At 41.3% G+C, this 25,347-nt stretch overlaps 1 protein-coding gene across 7 annotated transcripts in view; it reads right to left on the reverse strand.

The window, feature by feature from the left end:
* GIGYF2 (GRB10 interacting GYF protein 2) overlaps positions 1 to 25,347 on the reverse strand; it is a 123,698-nt gene that overhangs the window by 9,450 nt on the left and 88,901 nt on the right. For 5 of the 7 annotated variants that reach the window (XM_028140570.2, XM_028140561.2, XM_028140565.2 and 2 more), the window contains 12 exons: positions 22,173 to 22,264; positions 20,781 to 20,888; positions 19,677 to 19,777; positions 18,278 to 18,378; positions 15,587 to 15,748; positions 13,713 to 13,871; positions 12,384 to 12,620; positions 7,148 to 7,270; positions 3,887 to 4,105; positions 3,559 to 3,764; positions 2,323 to 2,477; positions 649 to 857 (listed from right to left, as the gene is read on the reverse strand). In XM_028140570.2, coding sequence (XP_027996371.2) covers positions 649 to 857; positions 2,323 to 2,477; positions 3,559 to 3,764; positions 3,887 to 4,105; positions 7,148 to 7,270; positions 12,384 to 12,620; positions 13,713 to 13,871; positions 15,587 to 15,748; positions 18,278 to 18,378; positions 19,677 to 19,777; positions 20,781 to 20,888; positions 22,173 to 22,264 — 1,872 coding nt within the window. The remainder of the gene's footprint in view (positions 1 to 648; positions 858 to 2,322; positions 2,478 to 3,558; positions 3,765 to 3,886; positions 4,106 to 7,147; positions 7,271 to 12,383; positions 12,621 to 13,712; positions 13,872 to 15,586; positions 15,749 to 18,277; positions 18,379 to 19,676; positions 19,778 to 20,780; positions 20,889 to 22,172; positions 22,265 to 25,347) is intronic. The other 2 variants (XM_028140572.2, XM_028140569.2) reach the window with 1 other exon arrangement.

Raw genomic sequence — 25,347 nt, forward strand, 5'->3', positions numbered from 1 at the left:
ACCGCCACAGGAAGCCCTACTACAGGAATCTTCCTGCAACGGGCCTCTAGTATTAAATAAAGCATCTTGAAACAGAAACTCACATAAAATAAGGTTACATACTGATCAGCTGACAAAAATGTTGTGACCAGAGGTTCGCAAAAAGCTAACCCTTTATTTCCCCTAGGAATAATGATTCAGTATTCACTAATTCAGTCTTGGCAGCAACTTCACAGAACACACTACTATGAATAGCAAGAACTGATTGTACCTTTAACATCCCCACCAAAAACATAGGAAATTGTCAGTACTGGGTTAAATGGTTTCTGAGCACTGGAGATTTAACATTTGTAGGTTTTAACTGTTCTAAACCAAATTTATGGGTCTGTGACAAGTTGAAATTTGCAATTTGACTGAGGCACGTATATGAACTAATAATAATGGGGCTGGTAGTGTGCCTAACAGCAAATGAACAGTTATATTTGCTATTTGAGAAATTCATCAAGATCTCTGGATATGTAATTTAAAAATATCACATCTACTACAGCTTTGATCATTTGACATACAAAAATGGTATCCTTGTTTTACTTTTCATCTTTCTGGCTGCTCAGAATTTCAAGGTATGAATAAATGCTCAGGCACAGGGCTGCAATCCCTGCCTCCTCCTACCTGCTGTGGCTGCGGCTGTGGCTGCGGCTGCGGCTGCGGCTGCTGCTGCTGCTGCTGCTGCCGCTGGCTGGCTTTCTGTTTGGCACGACGCTCGAGGAACTGCTTGGCAAACTCCTTGGCCTCAGATGTGTCTCCTAAATAGGCCTTAATATAATCATGGACCTCATAAGGAGATTCTACTTCTTTCAGGAAAGAAACAAATGTGGGAACTGCAACATGAAAGGGTAAAAGAGGTAAAGAATAATAATGAAATATCACATAACAAAAAATCAGTTTCAGTTTTTAATATACTGTCAATTCAACACAGACATTGATGATGGAAACTTAAAAGGTACATAGCTATTGTATTAAATAGTCCTTAATCTACTTTAGAAATTTAAAAAAAAACACTATCGTTGCATTATCTCAAATTATCTGAAATGGACTAGAGTCAAATAAAGACATATCACACATGCTTAGTTTTACTAAACATTATGTCAACTGAAACAACTGCTTGCCTAAGACTGAAGTCATCTGGGTATTCACTTGAAAAAAAATCAAATAATACTTATAAGTGCCATGATGTATACCAGACACCTCGATAGATACTAAAGATATAGCTATCCCCTTCTTTCACGTCACTGAGATGTCATATGTTTAGAGAGAAATCAAGCAGTGTAGTGTAGGAGAAAATCACAAGTGTCAGAGTTACACAGACATGGGTTTAAAACTGACTAGGGAACTTGCTGGCTGTGTGACCTTGATGAGTGCCTTAACCATTCTGAGCCTCCGTTTCCTAATTTATAAAATGTAGGTAACAATCATTTACATTGTAAAGGTAGCTTATAAAATTGCTGCAAAAATTAAATAATTGGGATAATGTACGTTAACCCTGAGAGAGTGCCTAGCACATTGTAGGTGCTTAATGGATGGTAGCCATTACTATTATTTACTATTGTTTTTTCTGGCTCTTTTAGAACATTAGATATTATTACAATGTTGCAAAGACCCATTCAATCCCTTTATTTCTATGTTTTTAAAGATCCTTGGTTTTAGATAAGACACATTAGAGGTGGACTGGTTCAACATGGTCTATTAGCTATGGGAATTCCCAATACCAAGCTGATCAGTCTCTGTTCAAACATTTGTGGGTGAGGGAGTGACTCACTTCTACCTAAGGCAGAAAGTTCTCTTTGTGACAGCTAACAATTAGCAAGTTTTTCTTCAAATTGTCCTGAAACCTTTTCACGTCCACATACTGGTCCTAGTTTTATGCTATACAAAATTAAGTCTACTTACTCTGTCACACAATTCCCATCCCACCCCCAAGGCAGGAAGGGAAGAGCTCATATATCACCTCAACCTCTTCTTGCCCAGGTTGACCTTTGTCCCCACTACGGCAGTTACCTTCCTTCATACTTGGCACTGTCCTTCATAAAAGGATCAGTAAGGAACTATGACCACCTCTGTCTTATACATCATAAGACAGCCAGAGATAGCATTTACTTTTTGGCAACCTCTGGTAATTTGAGCACAGTATTACAGGGCTTCTGTCACAAGTTATATATGATTAAAGAGCCAAGTTTTTATGGCAGGTGCAGGCCTTGACCTCCATTAGATCATTCCAGTTTGCCAACCTCTTTGTGGGTCCTGCTCTGCCACCCCACATGCTAGGTTTCCCTCCCCAATTCTTACCATCCAAGTTATTTGCCGTATTAAGGGCATGAAGCATCTGTTCACACCATTGCGTAAATCCATCTTGGGCTTTATTTACTCCCTGAAAGAGCTTCAGCAACTTTTCTTCTTCTTCTACTTTCTTATTCTGCCGGTTAGACACACCTACAGATTTACTAAAGCAAAACAATAGGGCAATATTATATTCCCAGAAACTATTACTATACGATTATACTACAACACCATAAATAATGTTTTGGCAACACTGGATGGCTATCCAATAATCTAATGCTTGGCTCCAAAAACTCAAATATTTGGATTTGGGGTTTACTCAATAGCCCTTTAAAATCTAGTCTCAGCAAATACATTCTAGTTTGTGAATACAGGGCTTCTTTTCAGAGAAATGATTCAATTCTTCCTATGTGTGCTTTGTTAATTTTTTTAAATTTTGCTAAGCCTCAGTTTTCTCATCTGTAAAATGATACTAGTATCTCTTTGGTTATCAAAGGGAATAAAGATATTGCACACAAAGGCCTAAAAACACTGTCCTCTATGAACTGGCAGATATTTAGCATCCTATTCATAATTTATTATGCTCTCAATTGAGAAGAAACAATCTGACAACACTACCATTTATTAAGTAGCTGCTATGTGCCAGGCACCTTACCAACTACTTCACATGTATTCATTTAATCTTTACAACTATACCCATGAAGTTATTCTTATCTTCATTTTACAGATGAGGGAACTGAGGCTCAAGGTCACACAGCTAATAAGTGATAGTGCTGGGATTTCAGTTCATGTTTCACTTAACACTAAAACCCATGCTCTTTCAACAACACTGTATATTGAGGAAAGAAAGATGAAGGTGAAAGGTAACTAACATCATAAAAAATAAACAGGTTTAAGGTCATTACAGAAGTGTTTATTATACTTATTTTAGTATAAGTAACTTAAAAATATATATTTAGGAAAAAATGTTAAGATCTAGAGAATATCTTGGAAAAATGTTCAACAACAACAAAAATATACTATACCTAATATTTATTAAGTGGTTAGCATGTGACTGGCAATGGACTAAGGGCCCAGCAGTAGGAGCCCCTAGGTCACCAAACTATGACCTCATGTGCTTAGACACAGATGAAAATAAGCAGAAACTAAATAACTGCCTTTCTCTGCCCACTCAATATCCCAATTCCCAAGCGTCCCTTCCCCCAACCCATCAAGGAGCATAGGTTTGATCATTTTGAGCCCTACCTGAGACTGGCGTTGTTTTTGTTTTTATTTGTTGAGTTCCTAGGTCCCACCTCTTTCACTGCATCATCCCAGAATCCCATGTTGGAGTTTTTAGTGTCAGCATTACTCCAGATACTACTAACTAGGTCAGATGCCCACTGGTTGGGGGGACCGGTATTTATAGAGCCCCAAACAGAGTTCCCAATGCTGGTGTGCAGGTTGGAATGCTGTTAAAGAAAAAGAGACAAATGATTACAGTTAACAATATTAAAAAGATAAAAAGAGAGTACAAAAAAGCCAGAAAAGAGAACATCCACCTCAGAATGATTGCTCAGGAAAATGAACCCACCGTACTATTCCGGGCTCTGTTTGGTTGCTGGTGCTGCTGCTGCTGCTGTTGCTTCTGCATTTGCCTGGCTTCCTCCTGTTGTATCTCTAGGAGCGACTTGGCGGTGCCTGCGGGTTTGCTGACATTCCCCCAGCCTGAGAGTTTCTGCTGCTGCTGCTGCTGCTGCTGTTGCTGTTGCTGCAGAGCCTTCATCAGCTCCCTCTGCTGGCGCCTCTGCTGCTGCACAGAAATGGAAGCCAGCTCAAGATTCCAGTTTCAAAAATAATAAGTTGCATGTGCCCAGTATACTAACTGGAGTGCAAATATATAGTAGTGATACCAAATTAAACACCTGACTGGGTTAACTCCTTTGCTGCAAATAAATACATAGACTGCTAAAGCTACTAAGAGGAAATAAGATCAAATGCAGAATTACTTCTTAAAAATTAAGTAGGGCTTCTGGTTAAGCATAGAAATGAAATACATGCTTACTTCTAAGCCCTACCAAAATGACAGAAAAAAAAAATTTTTAAGTACAAGCCATAAGGACAAAGAGAACAGAATCAATTAAAAAGCTGGAAAGCAGATAAACAATGATAGCCAATGTAAAAGACTCAAAAGGTTGAAAATTAAGTAAAGGAAGCTCAGAAATGAGGCATTGATATCTCAAACAGAGGAAGACTGGCTGACGGTCTATAGAAAGCAGTAGTGAGACTCCAGACTGCCTGCCCCACCCAATACAATTGGGCAGCTCTCTCTCCTTCTCCCTTCATCTCTAAAATCAATTTAAAAAAGAAAGAAAAGAAAAACAGAATAGCTGCGCATCAAGCCCTGAGCATCCAGATTTGAATAGATTGGAGGGTCCTGAAAAGGCTACCTCCCAGGAAAAAGCACAATAAAATTATCTTAGGCCTCCCTACATGACAAATATCTATTGAGGAGCATGTCATATCTTTTAAAGTAAATGAAAATTTATGGTTCAAAAAATATAAAAATGAGGCAATGCCTAACTTGTGACAAAAAGATGACTAAGACCTGTGATTCTCTAACTACTATTATTTTTCATTCAGCAGAGACCAAAATTATGGAACAATTTCTAGCCTTGAAAGAAGATGATATACTCTGCTATGTATCCGTTTGTTGATAAGTTCTTTAAAATTTTATTTATTTTTTATTGATTTCAGAGATGAGAGGAGAGGAAGAGATAAATAGAAACATTAATGATGAGGGAGAATCATTGATTGGCTGCCTCCTGCACACCCCACACTAGGGATCAAGCCTGCAACCCAGGCATGTGCCCTTGGCCAGAATCAAACCTGGCATCCTTCAATCCGCAGGCCAACTCTCTATCCACTGAGCCAAACCTGCTAAGGCTGTTAATAAAAGCTTTTTAAAAAAGAAATGATTTCAGGGTAAGTTCAGTCTTTCTCTATTTGAAGAGGGTGGGAAATAAGGTAATAAGGTAATTTTAAAGATGAAACATTTTAACCCATTTGATGAGGTTAAGCACACTACATGGTGAATATGTAGACAACTCTCACTTTTCTTTGTGCAACCACGACCTTCAGTGAACGACACAATCCAGCTCTAAAATGACAGCTTGCATTGTAACAAATTGACTACTTTGCCTCCAATCATATCCACATACACACTTTAAGATTCTGTACTTTATGCTACCTTTTCAGAGGCCTTCCCAGATTGCACTAGCTAAAATTAGACAACCAAGCACTACCACTAACAACTTTAATTGTCATCTCCTCTCAATTAGAGGGTAAGCTTTATAAAAGCAGAGAATTTTGGCCCTACCCTGTTTGGCTCAGTGGATAGAGCATCGGCCTGCAGCCTGAAGGGTCCCGGGTTCGATTCTGGTCAAGAGCACATGCCTGAGTTGTGGCTCAATCCCCAGTAGAGGGCATGCAGGAGGCAGCTGATCAATGATTCAATCTCATCATTGATGTTTCTTTCTTTCTTTCTTTCTTTCTTTCTTTCTTTCTTTCTTTCTTTCTTTCTCTCTCTCTCTCTCTCTCTCTCTCTCTCTCTCTCTCTCTCTCCCTCCCTCCCTCCCTTCCCTCTGAAATCAATAAAAATATATTAAAAATAAAATAAAAGCAGAGAATTTTGCCTGTTTTGGATTCAGCTATATTCCTAGACTCTATAACTATAACCGAGTAGGTACTAGCAAATATGGGAGGGATGGATGAATATATGGCATACTGAACCAAACCATTTTACTTATTCATTTTCCCTTATATAAAGAACTGTATCCCTCCCCTCCATTTCTTCTTTCATTCTTTTGTATCCTTACTATCCTAAAGATATCAACTTACAACTACTACGGGATACAGACTTACAAGCAGAGACTTAATTTCTCAGATGGGCATATTTTATGGTTTTCTAGGAAAGTCAAAAACCCAACACCCTATAGAAGAATGTATTCTGCATTCTAAAATTCAAATTTACAAATGGAAATCTGCATAGAAGTCACAATTCTGCAACACCATGAGTTATTCTCTCAAGAACTACATTAAAATAATTAAGATAACTGGATATTTATGTTATCCAATCTTAGTTATTTTTATTAGATCCTTATTTGCTAGAATGACCAAACTGTAAGCTAAGGAGTTTAATAATCAACATGCAATTCACACACACAGCAATCCTATATAATAAAGAGGTAATATACAAATTAACCCTCATGCCTTTACAAAATGGCTGCCTACAACCAGGCCAGCAGGAGGGTTAGTGAGGGACAACCAAACGACTGAACAAGCAGGCTGCGTGGGACGACCAGGCTGGTGGCGGGGCCATGAGGGGCGACTAGGCTGGCGGGGGGAGGGGGGGGCAGTTGGGGGTAACCAGGCCAGCAGGAGGGGCAGTAAGAGGCAACCAGGCCAGTGGGGGGGAGGGGGGGGAGGGGGAGGTTAGGGGTGACCAGGTTGGCAGGGGGGGTGGGTGGGGTGGTGGTGCAGTTGGGGGCGACCAGGCAGGCAGGCAGGTGAGCGATTAGGAGCCAGCGATCCAGGATTGTGAGAGGAATGTCCGACTGCCGGTTTAGGCCCAATCCCCAGGATCGGGCCTAAACCGGCAGTTGGACATCCCCTGAGGGGTCCCGGATTGGAGAGGTGCAGGCTGGGCTGAGGGGACCCCCCCCAATGCACGAATTTCGTGCACCAGGCCTCTAGTATGACAATAATAATTATCTGCACTAACTACTAACTCAGAATGCACACTAGCTATTCTGTAACACTGTCGGACTGGACCACATTTACTTTTGAAATTTACCTCTTCCCGAAGTTGCCGTTCTCGTTCCTCTTCCAGTTTTTGGATTTCAGCCAATGACAGTGTTGCCTGGGACTGACATGCTGTTGTATTAGACTGCTGGCCCCATGTTGAAGAAGAGGGAAGCTAACAGGAAAGGAAAGCAGAATAGTGCATGAGGAAATGTGGACAGGAAACGGGCAGTAATGTATCGTGTACAAGCAGAACATTCAGACACCCCGTGCAATACTTTTACACACTATTCTCCAAGTTGGTTTCTTTTATTTAAATTTTCTGTCACTACTCCAAACCTAAGGTTATTTCAAAACAACTTAAAATATACGCAATACAGTTTATTTGCTCTATTTGGGGGTTGCCAATTTGTTATATCTAGCATTGACATATACAGCAATATACAGACATAAGACATAGAGGGAAACAAATAAACAAAGTTAACACTAAATTTTTAATCCCAGGAGGCAATTAGTGCATGATGTGAGACTTTCCAGTGAAAGGGTTAAGGACAGATTTCTGCAGGGAGAGCTGAAGTGGACAGCTAATGGAAGACACCAGGCATAGTTTTCAGTCTTTTATGAAAGTCACCTTTAACCAAACTGTAGCTTCTAGTCCTGAGCACTAAGCAGCTTTTAATCAGTAACTCTATGTTCCTATCCCTTAAAATTATGGACTAAAATAGTGTGTAAATATCTGGGTTCTAAATACCTTAGCATTCTCAAAAGCCTGATTATTGCCGAGCCAGAGTGGTTCAATTGGTTGAGTGTCGTCCCATGCACCGAAGGTTGCCAGTTTGATTCCCGTCAGGGCACATACCTGGATAGCAGGTTTGATCCCCACTCCGGGAGTGTACAGAAGGCAACCGATCAATGTTTCTCTCTCACATCGAAGTCTGTCTCTGTCTCTCTGTCTCCTCCTTCCTCTCTCTAAGCATGTTCTCAAGTGAAGATTAAAAAAGAAAAAAAGCCTGATTATTCTAAGAGAATCCCTTGGTCTCCTAGGCCAGTGGTCGGCAAACTCATTAGTTAACAGAGCCAAATATCAAGAGTACAACGACTGAAATTTCTTTTGAGAGCCAAATTTTTTAAACTTAAACTTCTTCTAACGCCACTTCTTCAAAACAGACTCGCCCAGGCCGTGGTATTCTGTGGAAGAGCCACACTCAAGGGGCCAAAGAGCCACATGTGGCTCGCGAGCCGCAGTTTGCCGACCACGGTCCTAGGTGATAAAATTATGCATTCAAATTGTGAGCCATCTTATGGATCTTAAAAATAAAATACAAATCTAATCAGACTTAAAAACATTTAATAAAAATAATATGTGAACATGGATAAAAACGAACAAGCCAAAACCGGTTTGGCTCAGTGGATAGAGCGTCGGTCTGCGGACTGGAAGGTCCCAGGTTCGATTCCGGTCAAGGGCATGTACATTGGTTGTGGGCACATCCCCCGGTGGGGTGTGTGCAGGAGGCAGCTGGTCGATGTCTCTCTCTCATCGATGTTTCTAGCTCTCTATCCCTCTCCTTTCCTCTCTGTGAAAAATCAATAAAAAATAAAAAATAAAAAAGAACAAAATGCCTTAAAGCCCCCCAAATAATGGCTCCATAGCAGAAATCTCTAAAATCGGAGCTTATAGGATAAGGGTATAAACAGTTACAATTGTCATTGATATTACCAAAGAGCTCTCCAAATGAATAGCCTTAACCTTTTGCACTCGCTTGCTTTTTTCTCGATTCCTTTATTCTACTCAGGATTTAATTTTTTTAAATACCCCAGATTTTACAAAGCGCGGCAGTAGAATGAAAAACTGGAGTTTCTTTTCATACAAACTTATTTATTTGGATTTTTTTATATTTCAAATTATCGATACATTCAAAGAGTATAAAAAGAGCTGCTACCGATGCTAACTGTGTCGAGTCACACTCGACATCCGAGTGCAAAAGGTTAATACTACTGAACATCATGAGTCAATTTGTAACAACTTTTGGCCAATGTGATAGGTAGTAGGGGCATTTCTCTAAAAAATGCACCAGTCCTGGGGTGTGGGAGGAGTGCAGAGGGAAACTAAGAGAGAAAGATGGTGGACTAGGTAAGCAAAGTTGAATACAAACAAATGCTTTTTCTCCATAGGAAATAACCCACTTGGAAGGTGATATCAAGATCAAATAAGGCATTAGATCTCAAACCTGGTAGCATCACATGGGAGGCCTGTAAAAATGTAGATGCCCTGGCCCCACACTTGATTAATCAGAAGAGCCAAAGGTCAGGCCAGAGAATTTGCATACTTTTGCAATTAGATAATAGCCAGTAACCACTAATGTCTAAAATCCTACCCTGCAATGAAAGGTTAGATTCCCGATCAGGGCACATGCCTGCGTTGTGGGTTCAATCCCTGGTTGGGATGCATATGGGAAGCAACCGATTGATGTTTCTCTCCCTCTCCCTCTCCCTTCTTCTCTCCCTAAAATCAGTAACAACATATTAAAAATAAATAAATAAAATTCCAGTGGATGTGTCACCCCATAGTACCCTGGAACCAGCCCCTCATCCCTTTCCCCTCCTCTTCCGCAGAACCTAGGCCCACACCAGGAAGAGATGCACAACCTCCTGATATGGTCTATTTTTCTTTCAGGCACCTCTGAGATCCTTCCGACTGCTGTGCCAAAATATACTTCAGTGTACTTTTTGCTCGTGATTCACAGGTCTGCTCTCTGGAGCAAAGCAGAACAAATCTAAATTTTCACATGACAGACAAATGTCTGCAGATAACTATCATTTTCCTTAAATCTTATCTGTACATAGGAAATAATATCCCATCACTCCATCAACATTGCCTCAGGACATTTTCCAGTTCAACCAACATCCTGTACAGTCCACTCAGAACTGCATTTTATCAATCATGCTTTTCAGAACAATTCTCTTCCAAATCAGCAGCAAATAGTAAGGAATTGGGCACATTTTGTAACCCCTGAATGCCTATTATCCTTTGTCAATTTGTTTTATTTACTTTTTTCTGCCCTGACATTGCTATCTTATTTTCAACACTATTTTTTATTTTAAAAAAGATTGTGTTCCACATCCAGTATGATAGCACAAGGAGCTCTGTAGATCCAATTCTTCAGCAAAAATGGTGGAAAGTATTTTTTCAAAATTACTTAAAGATTCTGGGAATGCTCCCAAGGAAATACAGCAAATGAAACATTTCAAGAAAAGCTGCTAAAACTTGGTTAAGAACAGAGTCTGTGGTACTTATACCAATACCCCTATCTCCCAACTCCCAGTTCAGTCAGAGAAACTCCACTCCCAATGAGTGGAGCCAGGGACACAGGCCTCCCTCTCCCCCTCAGCTGCCAGTCTGTTGGCTGGCTTCCCGGAAAGTACATCAGCACTTCTCATTCTAACTCCAGCTACCTGATGCAAAGGCTGTTACAGGCCAATACAGCTGAGAGGTGGGGGCTCCCTCTTCACGTTTATCCCTCCTTGTAAAATGAAAACTACTGAGACTACTAGGGCTCTGACTGCCACTGCCCTCACTGGAAAGGCCACCATGCCACCAGAAAAGGCAAGCTAAAAAGACCTGAGGCTCAAGAGCTCAACTCCTAAAGCAGTGGTGTCACTCAGAGAAAAGCACACCATTGTTCCCAGCCCCATAGCTGTGACTCAGAGATTTTGCTTGGGAGTGAAGGTGGGAGGAACAAACTGGAATATGGAGAGCTCCAGGCCTCTTCCCAAAGGAACTGACTTCATTTGCAACAGCGTGGAGAATGAGGAGTTTGGGCCAGGAACACTTTCAAAAAAACAGTAAAGGACAAGGAGAAAGGCAACTGGGAGGAAATGGGCAGATTTACTGGAGATACAGGCTGAACTGTCTACCACTACTTGGTCTCAGAGAACCAATGAAAGAGTTGAAGAAGTTATCCTGGGGTCAGAACAAACTTCAAATATTGACCTCAGGAAGTAGCTCTTCAAAGAAGCCAGAATTTGATTGTATCAGTAAGGACCAGCAAGAAGCAACGTGTGCCCCAGGGCACTTTTGAGAACAATAGAGCAATCAAGCTGGCAACTAGTGGAGCTGAGCAGCTGGATGTGGAAAAAGAAAATCAAAAGAAAGGCCTGTTCAGATCAGTATTATTGTGAGCAGAGTGATTGTGAGCACACCCAGGGCTGTGCCCCAGAAGAGCAGCAGCAGAGGCTTCACACAGTTGGGGGAGTGGGACTTCACTCACTATTCTAGCCAGTCACAAAATAGTAAGGCCTAAGGCCACTTGTCTCTCACCATGCGTATTCTAATTCCCTTTGTGTATGTCTATCCTGTAAGCCCCTTGAAGACAGGAGACATTGAGCCTTATTACTAACTACAGACCCCATGTAAAGGTGTGCAGACTCTGCCATAAATCTGCTTGTCTGCTCCCAATCACTACAGCTTTATCAATAGTTCCACTGCTTTCCCAGTCATTGAAGCTTACGAACTAGCAGCCACCCCAGCTTTGACTCTCAGATCCAGATAGTCACTAAGTCTTGCTGATTGCTATTAATACAAGTCTGTACCGCTGGCCCTTCCTATTCATTCTCACTACCACCATCATGTTCCCTTTACTGGTCTCTCAGTCTTCTCTTTCTACAACTTCAAATAATGCTTTGAATACTCATAAAACAACACTTTGCATACATAACTTCAAGTCAGCTGCCTTTCAAGTCCGTATGATGGTTCCTATTTACACATCCAAATGTTTGTATCTCCTGTTCACATAAGGCTGGGAGCTCAGCGAGGGCAGGTACCTTCTCTTATTTACTTTTACCTCAGCAGTGCTTTACTGCTACAGTAGACACTCCAATGAGCTGCATTAAATTTATGAAACACATGCCCTGGCCAGGTGGCTCAGTTGACTAGAGCATTGCCTGGAGCATCAAAATGGGGCGGGGTCAATTCCCTGCTGGGCATGTATGGGAGGCAACTGATAGATGTCTCTCTCTCCCCTCTCTAAAATCAATTTTTAAAAATTAAAAAAAAATTATGAACCAAAGATTTAACTTTAATTTGCCTGTATCACTGCTAATATCCTATCCTCTTTTATTTATTCCTCTCTTGTTTAAAGGCCTACACAAAGTACATGCATCATATTATGTTTTATTGATCAAAAAATCATTGCAGTAAATTTAACATTGAAGGAAGCACACTATTTTACTGCCAGCATCTACCTAAGACGTTAGCAAGTAACTCCTTGGGGCCGGTGCCCAGGCTTTACCTTCATCTGTGCCAGCTGCTGCTGCTGTTGCTGCTGCTGCAGCCTCCGCAGAGCCTCCTGCTGCTGCTGCCGCTGGCGCATCAACTCCTTGTGCCGCTGGAGCTCCATCTCTTTCCTCTTCCGCTCTTCCTCCTCCTGCCGCAGTCTGGCTGCCTCCTCTTCCATTCGCAGCCGGTTCTCCTCTAATCGACGCTGGGCTTCTTCTTCTTCCCGGGCCCATTTTGCAGCCTCCTCTTCCTTCCAAGGAAAAATAAAAGAGAATAAAATTTAATTGTGTGGTGTGTTTTTTTAAAAAATCTGAATCACTTCTGAAATAACAGAGAAAGGCAGAAACTTTATTTATGATATAAGGTAGAGTTAAATACTCTTTTTTTAAAAAATTTATTTTATTGGTTTTTTACAGAGAGGAAGGGAGAGAGAGTTAGAAACATCGATGAGAGAGAAACATTGATCAGCTGCCTCCTCACACCCCCTACTGGGGATGTGCCCACAACCCGAGGCATTGAACCTGGGACCCTTCAGTCCACAGGCTGACGCTCTATCCACCGAGCCAAACCGACTAGGGCTAAATATTCTTTTAAAATATATTTACAGTAGCCACAAAGGCCTAGCAATGCTTACAGGATAAATTTTCATTGGCTTGCTAGTTCTACATAAAAGGAATGTCACTTTCAATATTTGTGATAAGTACTGATCTCTAAGAGATCACGGCCAACTGCAGGGAAGTCTCCTGGAAACTGTTCCAACACTGAGGCAAACTGCTGCCAGGACCTTGCAGGGATGTTAATGACCAAGAAAGTCTCAGCAAGGGCTGGAACCAGAGCAACTTCACAAGAGCACTTCATTCAGTCCCTGGCTCTCACCCATTGTGGCCCACAGGTTCCTTGGACAAACTCTCCTCGACCCACCCTCCACCCCTCTGGCTGCTGGTAATGGCAGAATGACATGGTTGGGCTAGAATTAGTGCTAATTGTTGCAGAATCTTGGGACTATATTAAGAAGCAATGAATTGTACACTTGCAAAGAATGAATTGAGGAACACCCTCAGGCAAAAGCTGTCAACTTGAAGATCTCACTTTTGGTTTTTAAAGAGTATGTCTTTAGATTTCTTCACTGGTGGTCTATTTTTTTGTTTGTTTGTTTTGCTTCTCTGATATGTAGCTCAGCTTTTATAATTACATGTGGGACGATTATTACGAAAATAGGAAGAGCCAGTTAGGTCTCTTTTGGTAATTGTCAGCAACCTGAAAAAGACAGGCTATCTAAACACTTTCTTCATCACTAATTCCCAGCTTTAAGTAGCAATGAGAAGAGTAAACCATCAGTCACCTGCTTGCGTAACAATTCTTCCTGCTTCCGCCTTTCTTCCTCTTCTCTTCTCCTCTCCTCCAGTCTCCTAAGAGCTTCTTCCTGCTGCTGCCTTTCTTCCTCTTCTCGCTGTCGCCTTAATGCAATCTCTTGCTCCCTCTGGCGTCGCAGGGCCTCTTCCTATAGTAACAAGAAAGATGTGTGTGTGTGTGTGTGTGTGTGTGTGTGTGTGTGTGTGTGTGAGAGAGAGAGAGAGAGAGAGAGAGAGAGAGGAGAGAGAGAGAAAGAGAGGAACTATGGGTCTCAATTAATATATTACACATCATAATTTGAAAAGGAATAGGCTATATGCTGCAAAGACTCTGTTAATAGCAAACATAAAAAGTATACAGAGTAGTCCAGCCACAGTGGCTCAGTGGTTGAGTGTTGACCTATGGACCAGGAGGTCACGGTTCGATTCCTGGTCAGGGCACATATCTGGGGCACGCAGGAGGCAGTTAATTGATAATTCTCTGTCATCATTGATGCTTCTCTCTCTCTCTCCCTTCCTCTCTGAAATAAAAAATATATATATATATATTTTAAAAAGTATGCAGAGTAAACAGTATATATGTAAGATGAGAAGAAGATACATTAAGAATTAAAATAATTTGTGCCCTGACCTGGTAGTTCAGTTGATTGGAGCACTGTCCCATGCACCAAAAAGGTTGTGGGTTCAATTCCCAGTTAAAGGGACATACCTAAGTTGCAGGTTCCATCACCATTGGGGGTGCGTATGGGAGGCAACTGATCATTGTTTGTCTGTCTGTCTGTCTGTCTGTCTCTCTTTCTCTCTCTCTCTCTCTTTCTCTCTCCCCCCTCTCTCTATATCTCTCTCAAATCAATAAAAACATTCCTGGGAGAGGATTTTTTAAAAAAAGAGTTAAAATAATTTGTATTTAGAATATAAATAGCATTACACTGTGAAGTCTACCTTGGTTTCCACATTAGCTATATTTACTTATTACCCCTAGAAAGAAAGGAGTCTATTAGGACTTGGCCTTAGTTTGCTCCATTGGGACCATCAGCTCCCAATTTTTTAATCAGCTCAGAACCTAAGGAATAGTCAGATCAAATCAACATAGCTACCAAAAATGCTTGGTGAGGTAGGAATAAGTTCTCCAGTCAGCAGTACTGAGTAAAGTTATGTCTCCCAGAACAAAAGTCCCACAGATATTAAGTATACAGAAAAGGGTCCCGTTGTTAAGTAATTTAGGAAATACTGAGCATCACAGAATTAAACAGATTTCCTTACTGCAATATTTCTTAGGGCCCTTAAATGCTAATATAAGTGTGGCTCTAAGAAATATTAGTAGTTCTAATCTAATCTCAGTATAGACGCTTTTTTCAGAGTACCTCCTTGTGGCCAACAAAAAGTAGAAAATGTGAGGTAAAATCTAGACTTTGGGGCTATTACAAAGAGGATTCTTTCCATTGGGATCTTTAAAAATCCCAGTAAAAAATAGGCCAAGCACATGAATAGAAAATTCCACAACCCCCCTCCCAAATACAAATGACCAAAAGTTCATGAAAAATATTCAATGACACTGGTTATAAATACTTAGGCAAAGACTTGGTTACTTCTGATATCTAACTGGTTTATAAAACCCCAGGAAATATGCAAAAGAAATAAATTCTAATGTTTTACTTGGACTGAGGACTATCCCTCCAGTGGGTGCTAGTGGATAAGACACTCTAAAGGGAAGTGAGTCTTCTAAGGTTCCAATCCTGTTGTTGACCTTGGATAAACCATCTCTGTGAACTACAGCTTGTGAAATGATAGGAGTGAGCGAGCTACCCTGAAGGCCCTCCTTCAGCACTAATCCTGTGGTCAGAGTTCTCGGAGATAGGGTTACCTGCTTCCTTCGGGCAAGTTCTTCTTCTTCCCGCCTTTTTCTTTCTTCTTCCTGCTGCCTTCGGAGAATTTCCTCCTGCTGTCTCCGGAGTTCTTCTTGCCTCTTTCGCTCTTCCTCTTCCCGTTTTGCCCTCATTTCTGCCTCTCTTCTCTCCTGCTCTAGCTGTGATTACATGAGAGTACTCTTAGACACTTGACGCATGCACAGGAACACCCCAACATCACTGACCAGTACAATGGGGAGAAGCTGAAATGCGCAGGCACCACCAGTCACTCAGCAACAGGGTGATGAAAGCAGTTCTGTAAGAGCTCTAAGTTCTGATTTGTCTCAGTAATCAGAACAGTTTTATGCTCTTCTAAATTGAGTGCACTCTCGGCCCACTTTTCCCTACCTCCTTGCTTCATACCACCTCTGCACCATACTTTCTGCATGTGGAAGAGAAGTAGCCAAGAGGAGAGGAACACAATTTTCTTGGGGAGTGGCCATTTCTTTGCTCATTCCATAAAAAGATTTTCTGATTGAAGATCTAACAAGGTAGCTCCAAAATTTCAAAAGCAATTTTGTAAAGCTACTGGTGTAAAAAATTATATGATTCTTTAAAATCTGAAGATGAACCATTTGACAAATTCTATCTTCAGAGTCCCTAAATACTAGTCAAATCCAGCACCCAGTTTCCAGTTCCATTGCCACAAGTATAGTTCTGGCTTTCCTTTTCTCACCCACATTCCTAAGAGTCTCCTTATCTGGTTTTCCAGAATCCAGTTGTGCCCACGTTCCCCAGCTCAACACCTAACCTCCACATACACACACACACACAAAAAAAAAAAAATCACTCCCATTTAAACCAGTGGTTCTCAACATGAGGCACAGGCCCACAGGGGGGCAATTTGATTCTGTCTGGGGGCACTAAGAAATACATACTCAATTTGACAATGAGTTATTCACAGTGAATTTTTTGCATTTCTTATGGTTCTGGGATCTCATATATAGTATATAAATACATATTTGACATATTTATGCATTTCAGTTCTCTATTATGTTTTGAAACTTTATTTGCTATTTTTTCATATCATTTCATATTATTATTTTTTTAAACAGTTTCTTAGTGATTTCTTCCTCAGTACTTCAACTGTCCTTTTGTTCTTTTTCCTCTTTGATGGATGTCATGTTCTTTGGAAGCTTGTTTAGACCAAGCTAATGGTCTTTTAGGCTTCCTCCATGTGAATTGGAGTTCACTTTTTGAATAAGAATTATATGTCGGGGGGAGGGGGGGGGGCGCGCATCAGGATTTTAGAGATGCTTACGTAGGGCATGGCCAAAAAAAGGTTGGGAACAACTGATTTAATCTATCCTTCACCCAGAAAATAAAACCTAACTAACATAGCATGTACAAGGATGCTCATGACTGGCCTGCCTCTTTAGTTTCCTTTCTCATCATTCATTCCTCAGACGCATCAAGGGTCCAGACCAGACCAAAGTACTTAGCTGTTTCCTTAGCCAGTATGTTTTCCTGCATTTGTGAGCCTTTACAGGGTTGTTTCCTTCAATTGCAATTGAAATGTTTTCTCCTCCTACTCTGTCGACCCAAAACCCTTCAACAGGGTTAAATCCTACCATCCTTCAAGTGAAAATTAACTCAGGTATTACTGTCCATTGAAAATGTTGCCCAATTTCTGCCCTAACCGGTTTGGCTCAGTGGATAGAGCGTCAGCCTGCAGACTCAAGGGTCCCAGGTTCAATTCCGGTCAAGGGCATGTACCTTCGTTGCGGGTACATCCCCAGTAGGGGGTGTGCAAGAGGCAGCTGATCGATGTGTCTCTCTCATCGATATTTCTAACTCTCTATCCCTCTCCCTTCCCCTCTGTAAAAAATCAGTAAAATATATTTAAAAAAAAAAAAAAAAAGAAAATGTTGCCCAATTTCTGATTCCCCACCTCTCCAACTAGGTAGCCGACCCATAATGTTTTCTTGACCTGCTTGTCTGTGTGTCATCACACTCCATCGCCTGCCACACACACACACACACACACACACACACAGGACTGCAAGCTCCTGTATTTCATTACCTCAGGGGATAAGACTGCATTAACTATAAAATAGGAACAAGTCTCTCAGAGGCCTGAGAACCCGGAAATCATGACAGTGATACTAAGTGTTGATAGACATCCTCTCTGGCAAGTACTAAAACCAAAATTCAAGATTCCTAGCTCCTCCAGAAAACGTGAATGGATCACAGGATCTAATGTTAATGTGGAGTCTTTCAGCTATGTCTGGGGGCACTAAGATATATAAATAAAAATCACTATTAAAAATTCTAGGTGGGAACTCAGGCTACAGGTCAAGGGTCTAATAAGCCATGTAGTGAATATTTTCTTAAGGTCTTAGTATTTATAACAAATGTATCTAACATGAATCATGAAATTAAAATATACAGATGACCATGATCATTAATGTGTCAACCAACCAATAATTTTTAATTGAAATGATTTTCACTTATAATTTTAATTCTGTTCACGGTCTTTTTGGGTATATATATATATTCATAGAATATAAATGTGCTTATACCAGCTAAGTAGCAGTAAACTAGAAGGGAAAAAATATATAGCTAGCTAAAGATACAGACATCCGTAAACTTTTGCCTGTGTCCCATAACTGGAAAGGATGCACAGTTGTGGAAGAATGAGTTCAGACCTTTGCAGCTTTGGCCTTCTCCATCTGCTGAAGCTGTTCAAGGGCAGGTCCTGGAGTCGTCGTATCAAGGGGAAGATCCCATACACTACTACCTTCCCAAACTATAAGACAACAAGGAAAAAAAGTGAGGGATGTCAGGGCTTACATGCACAGTCACATATTCAGGAGCATAACAGAAAAAGCTATCCCCTGTCCCTGAATGAGCTCCATCATATACTATATCTGTTTTGCTTCGAAGTCAACTGAACTGCCAGTGGGCTCTAATTTATATCACTAACCTTCAACACATCTAGAGGGAAAGATAGGTACCATGCATTCATCCTCAAAAAACCCTGTAAGGTATCTGTTCACGCCCCCATTTTTACTGATGAACAAGCTAAGGGCCAGAGGTAGTTCTATAACATCCCCAAGAATACAGGACAAGCATGTGGCCATGCTAGGACTGAAATTCCACTCTGTGAATCAGATCCCAAAGTCCACCATATTTCTAATAACCACACCACCTCTTACTGCATGCACTAAGTGGAGAATGGGGTTAAGAAGGGCATAGCTATGGAACTAGAGAAAACTAAGTGGTGGTACAATATTGTGAATGCATTAATTATTCATTTAAAAACAGTTAATTTTATGTTATATGATTTCAGTTCAATAAGAGAGAGAGAAAAAAAAAAGAGAAAGGTATAGCCGGAGCTGGGCAGGCCTCTGGAAAGGCTAGGCAAGTCTCACAAACAACACTCGGTCCTACTGACCTGAGAGAGTCAGATGTGGAAGTAAATAAACAGGAGAAGGTTTCTGAGTCTGTTTTCCTATTGTCAGCAATGTTTGCTGATACCACTTTTCAGCATTCTCTATTTCCTACATTCCTATTATAGTCTATTTATGGACTATAAATTATTGTCTATATAAAACAGAGTATTTGTAAAGGATCTTGAGTGCATCATACTCAAAGAAAGATGTTGTTTAATAAGGTACTTACAGTTTCCCCAAAACTGGAGAGTATTTTAACATCCTAACTATAAATGGCTACCAAAAATTAAAAAAAGGTACATATAGCATGGGAAGTTGAAGAAGAAGAGGGAGGATAATCAGTCCTTCTGCTATAATCCTCAGGGTCACTGTTAGTGAGAGAACTATGGCCTGAATAGCTTAATTACTCTAAGAAAAATCCATCGATGCCCATGTTCCTGAGAATTTTCAGCATATACTATAACCTCTTGTAAGGACTACCCACTTTTGCAGAAATCAGATCTTAAGAAACAGAAGTACTCCACCAATGGCAACTTTTAAAAAATCCCAGCCCCCAAAATGTTCTAATTTACGGCAAAAGGAAAAAAAAAGAGAATGAGGTTAAGACGTTCACTTCAAAGCAGGCTTTTCTCTTCTCCAAATTTCTGGGTACCTGTAGGCTGTGAAGCTGTTGGCTGAAGTTCCCAGATAGACCCAGTATCTGGCACTGACACAGATCTAGTCACTGAGGAAATGACACTCTGATCAGATATTCTGCAAAAGGGAAATAAAGAGAACTTGTTCTTGTTATTTTGCCCAAATAAGGAGGAACTTCTATATTACTTGTAGATTTTCCAGGTTATTTGGCCAGAAAACTCCATTGTTTTAACTAAATGGTAACACTACCACAGCATCTGGGAGACAGGGAAGAATAATCACTCTCTGGACTACTAAGGTCTTAGCAAACACTGATTTCAAAATAATGGATATACCTACTATCTTCAAAATCCACAACATCTCAATAAACAGAGGCATGTTATAATGGAAAAAAAACACACCGAAAAACCCCAGACTCTAAGTCAAAAAGTCTGTATTTTAGTTCTGTCTCTGAAGTTTTCTGTGTATTATGTCAACCAAGACCTCGAGCTTCTCAGAGTCCCAGTTTGCCCATCTGTAAAATGGACACTTTATCACTTAACAGGATGGGTTACAACTCAAAAGAGAAGTGTAAAAGGTTCTAATTAAACTGCACAGTAAGATTTTAAAGAGCAGTGACTTGTTCTCTGCAGAAGATAAAATAAATATTACCCTGAATGATAATCAGAAACAGCAGAAATTTAACATAATTCCTAGCATAATTTCCTTTTCTTTTGAACGACCTTAATAGCATTTGGGTTCTGGAAAATAATAACCCTGTGTGACATTGCTAATATCTTGAGATAGCACAGGTAAAAATGAGATTAAGCTTTTAGACTACAACTTTTTTGGTTGCTGGTTCCATAAGACTACATTGCTTCTCAAGTGTTACCCTTTGCAATTTATTCTCTGCATAAAAAGACCAAGTAAATGCTTTACCTCCAGCCTAGTTATTTTTAAAAACTATATTCTATTTTAACACACAACACCACAGTTTTCTGTGGTGTGTGGGTTTTTGATACCTGAGTTCACACATACCCATATTTCCTTTCTTCTCTTTATCACACACACACACACACACACACACACACACACACACACACACACACACACAGGGACATATCATGGAATGACCACCAACCTCATCTTCAGAGCCTGGAACTGTTGGAGAAGAAGTGCCAACTGTTGCTGCTGCTGGGAAGACAGGGCTGCTTTCTGCTGTTGAGCCAAAACCTGTGCATACTGTTGTCTTTAAAAAGTAGAAAAAGTGTAACTTGTCTATCCATATTTAGTTCACTTTACTGAGACAATGAAAGACATGGTTCAATCTACCCCTCCCCCAAAGCCACCATCAGAAACAGCTAACAAATATCTATAATAATAAAAGCATAATACGCTCATGAGACCGGACGACCTTCCGGACGAAGCCGGGGCTGCGAGGGTAGCCCGGGTCCCGGTTGCCTGCCGGCAGCCAGAGAAAAGCCCAGGTCCCGGGTGCCTGCTGGCAGCCAGAGGGAAGCCCGGGTCTCAGGTGCCAGAGGGAAGCTGGTGCTGGCAGTCGGGGGAAGGAAGGCCTACTCTTGCATAAATTTCGGGCATCGCGCCTCTAATATTTTATAATTCTTCATGAGAATAATAGTCACAGAGAAAATTCTATACTTCATTCTAGAAAGAACTGAACTTATAGATGACATGCTTCTGGAGGGGGGGTAACAAATATAAGAAACTGGCAAATTCCTTCAAAATGATGAAGAAATTTGCTAGTTTATTAATATTTTAATAGTTTTATATCAGAAAACAAGTTAAAAATAAAACAAAATCAAATAGTTATTTCTACATGAAGCACCCTTTGTAAAAATAAAACCACTTGTATAAAAATTCTCAAATTTGTTTCAGCTGGGAAAATTTTAGGTAAAATTATTTTCTACTAGATCAGAGGTAGACAAATTTTTCAGTAAAGCGCCAGACAGTAAATATTTCTGGCTTTGCAGACCATACGCATTACTCAATGCTGCCATCTTTGTTCAAAAGCAGCCACAGACAATACACACATAAATTGGTGTGGCCGTGTGTCCATAAAACTCTGCTTATAAAACAGGTAGCAGGCTGCCAACCTCTGCACAGATGACAGGCAATCTTAGCTCTTCTACAAAAGGAACACACAAGCTAAGTGATTCTGCCATAATTCTATACCACTTCTAACAGTATAAACTTTTACTTCTTTTCTGACCTCTGGCCTATGTTTTTTCTCTGTAGAATTCAAAGTTGAGCTTTTTAGGAGGCATGTAGTTCTTAAAATGCTTGTTGATTATTGCTTTTGGAGCTAATGAGCTTGCAAAATTACAATACTGTGTCATCTTCTACAAACTTCTGGTATTTAAGAAAACAAAACTTAGTGGTAACATGCCACTAGGAGGGTGACTGAAATATCCTAAAACTTTTAGTTTTCTGCTGTAAAAGGTGAAACTTGTGAGCAGATGATATCAAAGGCCCTTTTGGTGCTACAGTACACCCTCAATAGTACTGCTCTTACTGTATTAAAAACTGCTGGTACTGAAGGTGCTGCATCTGATATAAGGCTGTGAGTTCCTGCTGCCTGGTCAGTCGCTCCTGGTCCAACTCTCCCTGAAGAGTGAAGAAATGGGGGAAGAAATGCCATTGAATAAATTGCAAAGAACCTAAAAGCCATTTAGCACATATATCTAAAAGCAAAATGAATCCCAGGTCTTACTTCCCACTCCACCTTTATACCCAAAATGCATAACTATAAAAACCTCAGGCATTTGTAAAAACTAAACAGTTCCATCTAGTGGAAGAAAGTGGTGTCTGCATTATAAGAGACTAGAAGCCGGGTGCACAAATTCATGCACATTGAAGGAAATTAATTAGAGGAGGGCTCCAGGGTGTGTCCGGCCCGTCTTGCCCAGTCCAATCAGCTGGACCCCAATAGGAAGGTAACCTACTGGTGGGAGTGTCTGCCCCCGGTGTCCCAACCTAACGGTCGGACACTTAGCATATTGGGCTTTTATTATATAGGATTCCCTAAGGTGTGGGAAACGGTTCTTATTTCAGATGCTATTTGCCCTCCCCTCCTGCCCTTGAAGCTGAATGTTGTACTGTACTCCAGTTATTACTATAACTAAAAAATGTATAATTCTCCTAATATTAAAAGTGATTTATAAATTTGTTAGATCATCAGAAATTATAGAAATGGGACAAACAGAAAAGTGAAGTTATCTAAAGGTTAAAGGAAATGGCACATAATACAGGGTGCTAATATGTATGTCTTCTTAAGATAATGAGAAAAAAATGTTTTACTATTTTTTGACTTCAGAGAGGAAGGGAGAGGGAGGGAGAGAGAGATAGAAAAACCCATGCTGAGAGAGAATCACTGATCGGCTGCCTCCTGCATGACCCCTACTGGGGATCAAGCCAGCAATCCGGGCATATGACCTGACTGGGAATTGAACCATGATCTCCTGGTTCATAGGTTGATGCTCAACCATCTGAGCCACACCAGCCAGGAGATAATGAGAAATTTTAAGCTAAACACAGTATAAAAGAGCTCGGAAAAGTAAAATTTCCTACCCCCAAATTAGGTTTTTCTACTGCTATTAACACATCATAAGTTTTACAAAAACAATCTGTAGTAAAACCCTGGATTTTTAGCTTATATTTCAAATAACATGGTCTGAAATTTAAATTTGAAAAGCTTAAAATGAGAAAAATAAGGGAAGTATAAGATAAGAGAAATACAGTAGTCCCCCTTATCCACAGTTTCACTTTCTGCAGTTTCAGTTACCTGCGATCAATCATGGACCAAAAATAGTAAATAAAAAATTCCAGAAATAAATAACTTATAAGTTTTAAACTGTGTGCTACTTAAAGTAGCTACTTAAGTAGTATGATAAAATCTCGAACCATCCCTCCTCTATCCCCCCCAGGATATGAATCATCCTTCTGTCCAGCATGCCCACAAGGCAGATGCTACCCTCCAAGTTAAGTCACTTAGTAGCTGTCCTGCTTATCAGATCAGTTGGGAGGTGGGGGAGAGGGGTACCACATTCACATCACTTTTATTACAGTATTCCTATATAATAAAAGGCTAATATGCAAATAGGCGGTGGAACAACCAGAACAACCGGTTGCTATGATGTGCACTGACCACCAGGGGACATGTGCAGAAAATGGTGGGTGTTGGCCGCGGCAGGTTGGTGGAGTAAGTGAGCAGGGGTGCCAGACCAAGGCAGGAAGCCGGTTGCTGTCATCAGGGTGAACCTCTGGTGATTGCTGAAAATTCTTTGCTTCCACGCGCCGTGGTCCCGCCTGGCGCTCACACCTGCTGCTGGTGCCAACCTCGCTTGCACCAATTGCCCATGCCCGGTGCTGGTCCCGATCACTTGGCGCCATCAGTGGGTGCGAGCGGCAGGTACTGGCCCTGATAACTCTTGAGGGCTTCTCCACCTCCCCCTGCTCCTGAGGGGCGATTGGGGCAGCAGCTGCCGCTCGCACCCACTGATGGCGCCAGCCCCATTTGCACCGCTGCTGGAGCCAGCCCCAATCGCTCTGTGCCATCAGCAGGTGCGAGTGGGGCCAGTGCTGCCATCAGTGCATGGGAGCGGTGGCAGTGGGAGCAGGGCTGCTGGCAGACAAGGGACAGGGGGCTGTGGCTGAGGGGCCGGGAAGGGGCGCGGAGGATGAGCTGAGACCCACCCCTTGCCTACCACAGCCTTGTGGTCCACAGTTCCTTTCAAGGTGCACAAATTCATGCACTAGGCCCCTAGTATTATTATAACTGATCTATTTGATTAGTTACTGTTGTTAATCTCACTGTACCCAATTTATAAATTAAGCTTTATCATTGGTATGTATGTATAGGAAAAATAAACATAGCATATACAGGGTTTGGCATTTTCTGGGGTTTCAGGTATCCATTGGGGGTCTTGGAATGTACCCCCTATGGATAAGGGGGGGAATGCTGTAAAAGTATAAGGGTGACATAGACTAAACTTAGGCACATCATTAGTGAATAGTTTATATCTTTATAGTTTGCAATAAAACATCTGATAATTTCTTGGGCTAGGGATCATCTAAAATTAAACCTAGATAAAAACTATGCTGTTCATCTAAAATTTTTTTATGAAATGTAGGTTTCAAGGTATCTGGTCTAATAAAGAAGGAATATGCAAATTGATCGTCACACCATAACAAGATGGCTGCGCCCACAGCGGAGGCAGAGATTCCATAACACAAGATGGCTGCACCCACAGCAGAGGCTGAGTGCCCGTAAGGAGCCTTAACGAGCAATCAGCAGGGACCTCAGGCCGTGCCCCGCCCAACGGAGCTTGATGGGGGACCTCAGGCCGCACCCCCGCCCCAGCACCGAGCCAGGGGACCTGAGGCCGCGACCCCTGCCCAGTGGGGCTCGACGGGGGTGAGGCCAGCTGGGTATGGATCTAGCCCAATGGGGGTGGGGCCGGCCAGGTCTGGGTCTCACGCGATTTCGAGGCACACGTAGGTGGGTGGGGACTTGACTCTGGTTCCCATGGTGTGCCCCAGACTCTGACAAGAGGAAGATTTTCATATACATTTTACTAATTTTCTTTCATCTCGACACATCTATTATAGAGAAAGGGCAAATAGCAATATTAAAATATTTCCTCTAATTCCCTTTTAAAGTGCATGAATTTTGTGCACCGGGTCACTAG

This window comes from Eptesicus fuscus, chromosome 11 (genome assembly GCF_027574615.1).
Source record: "Eptesicus fuscus isolate TK198812 chromosome 11, DD_ASM_mEF_20220401, whole genome shotgun sequence".
Taxonomy (NCBI): Eukaryota; Metazoa; Chordata; class Mammalia; order Chiroptera; family Vespertilionidae; genus Eptesicus; species Eptesicus fuscus.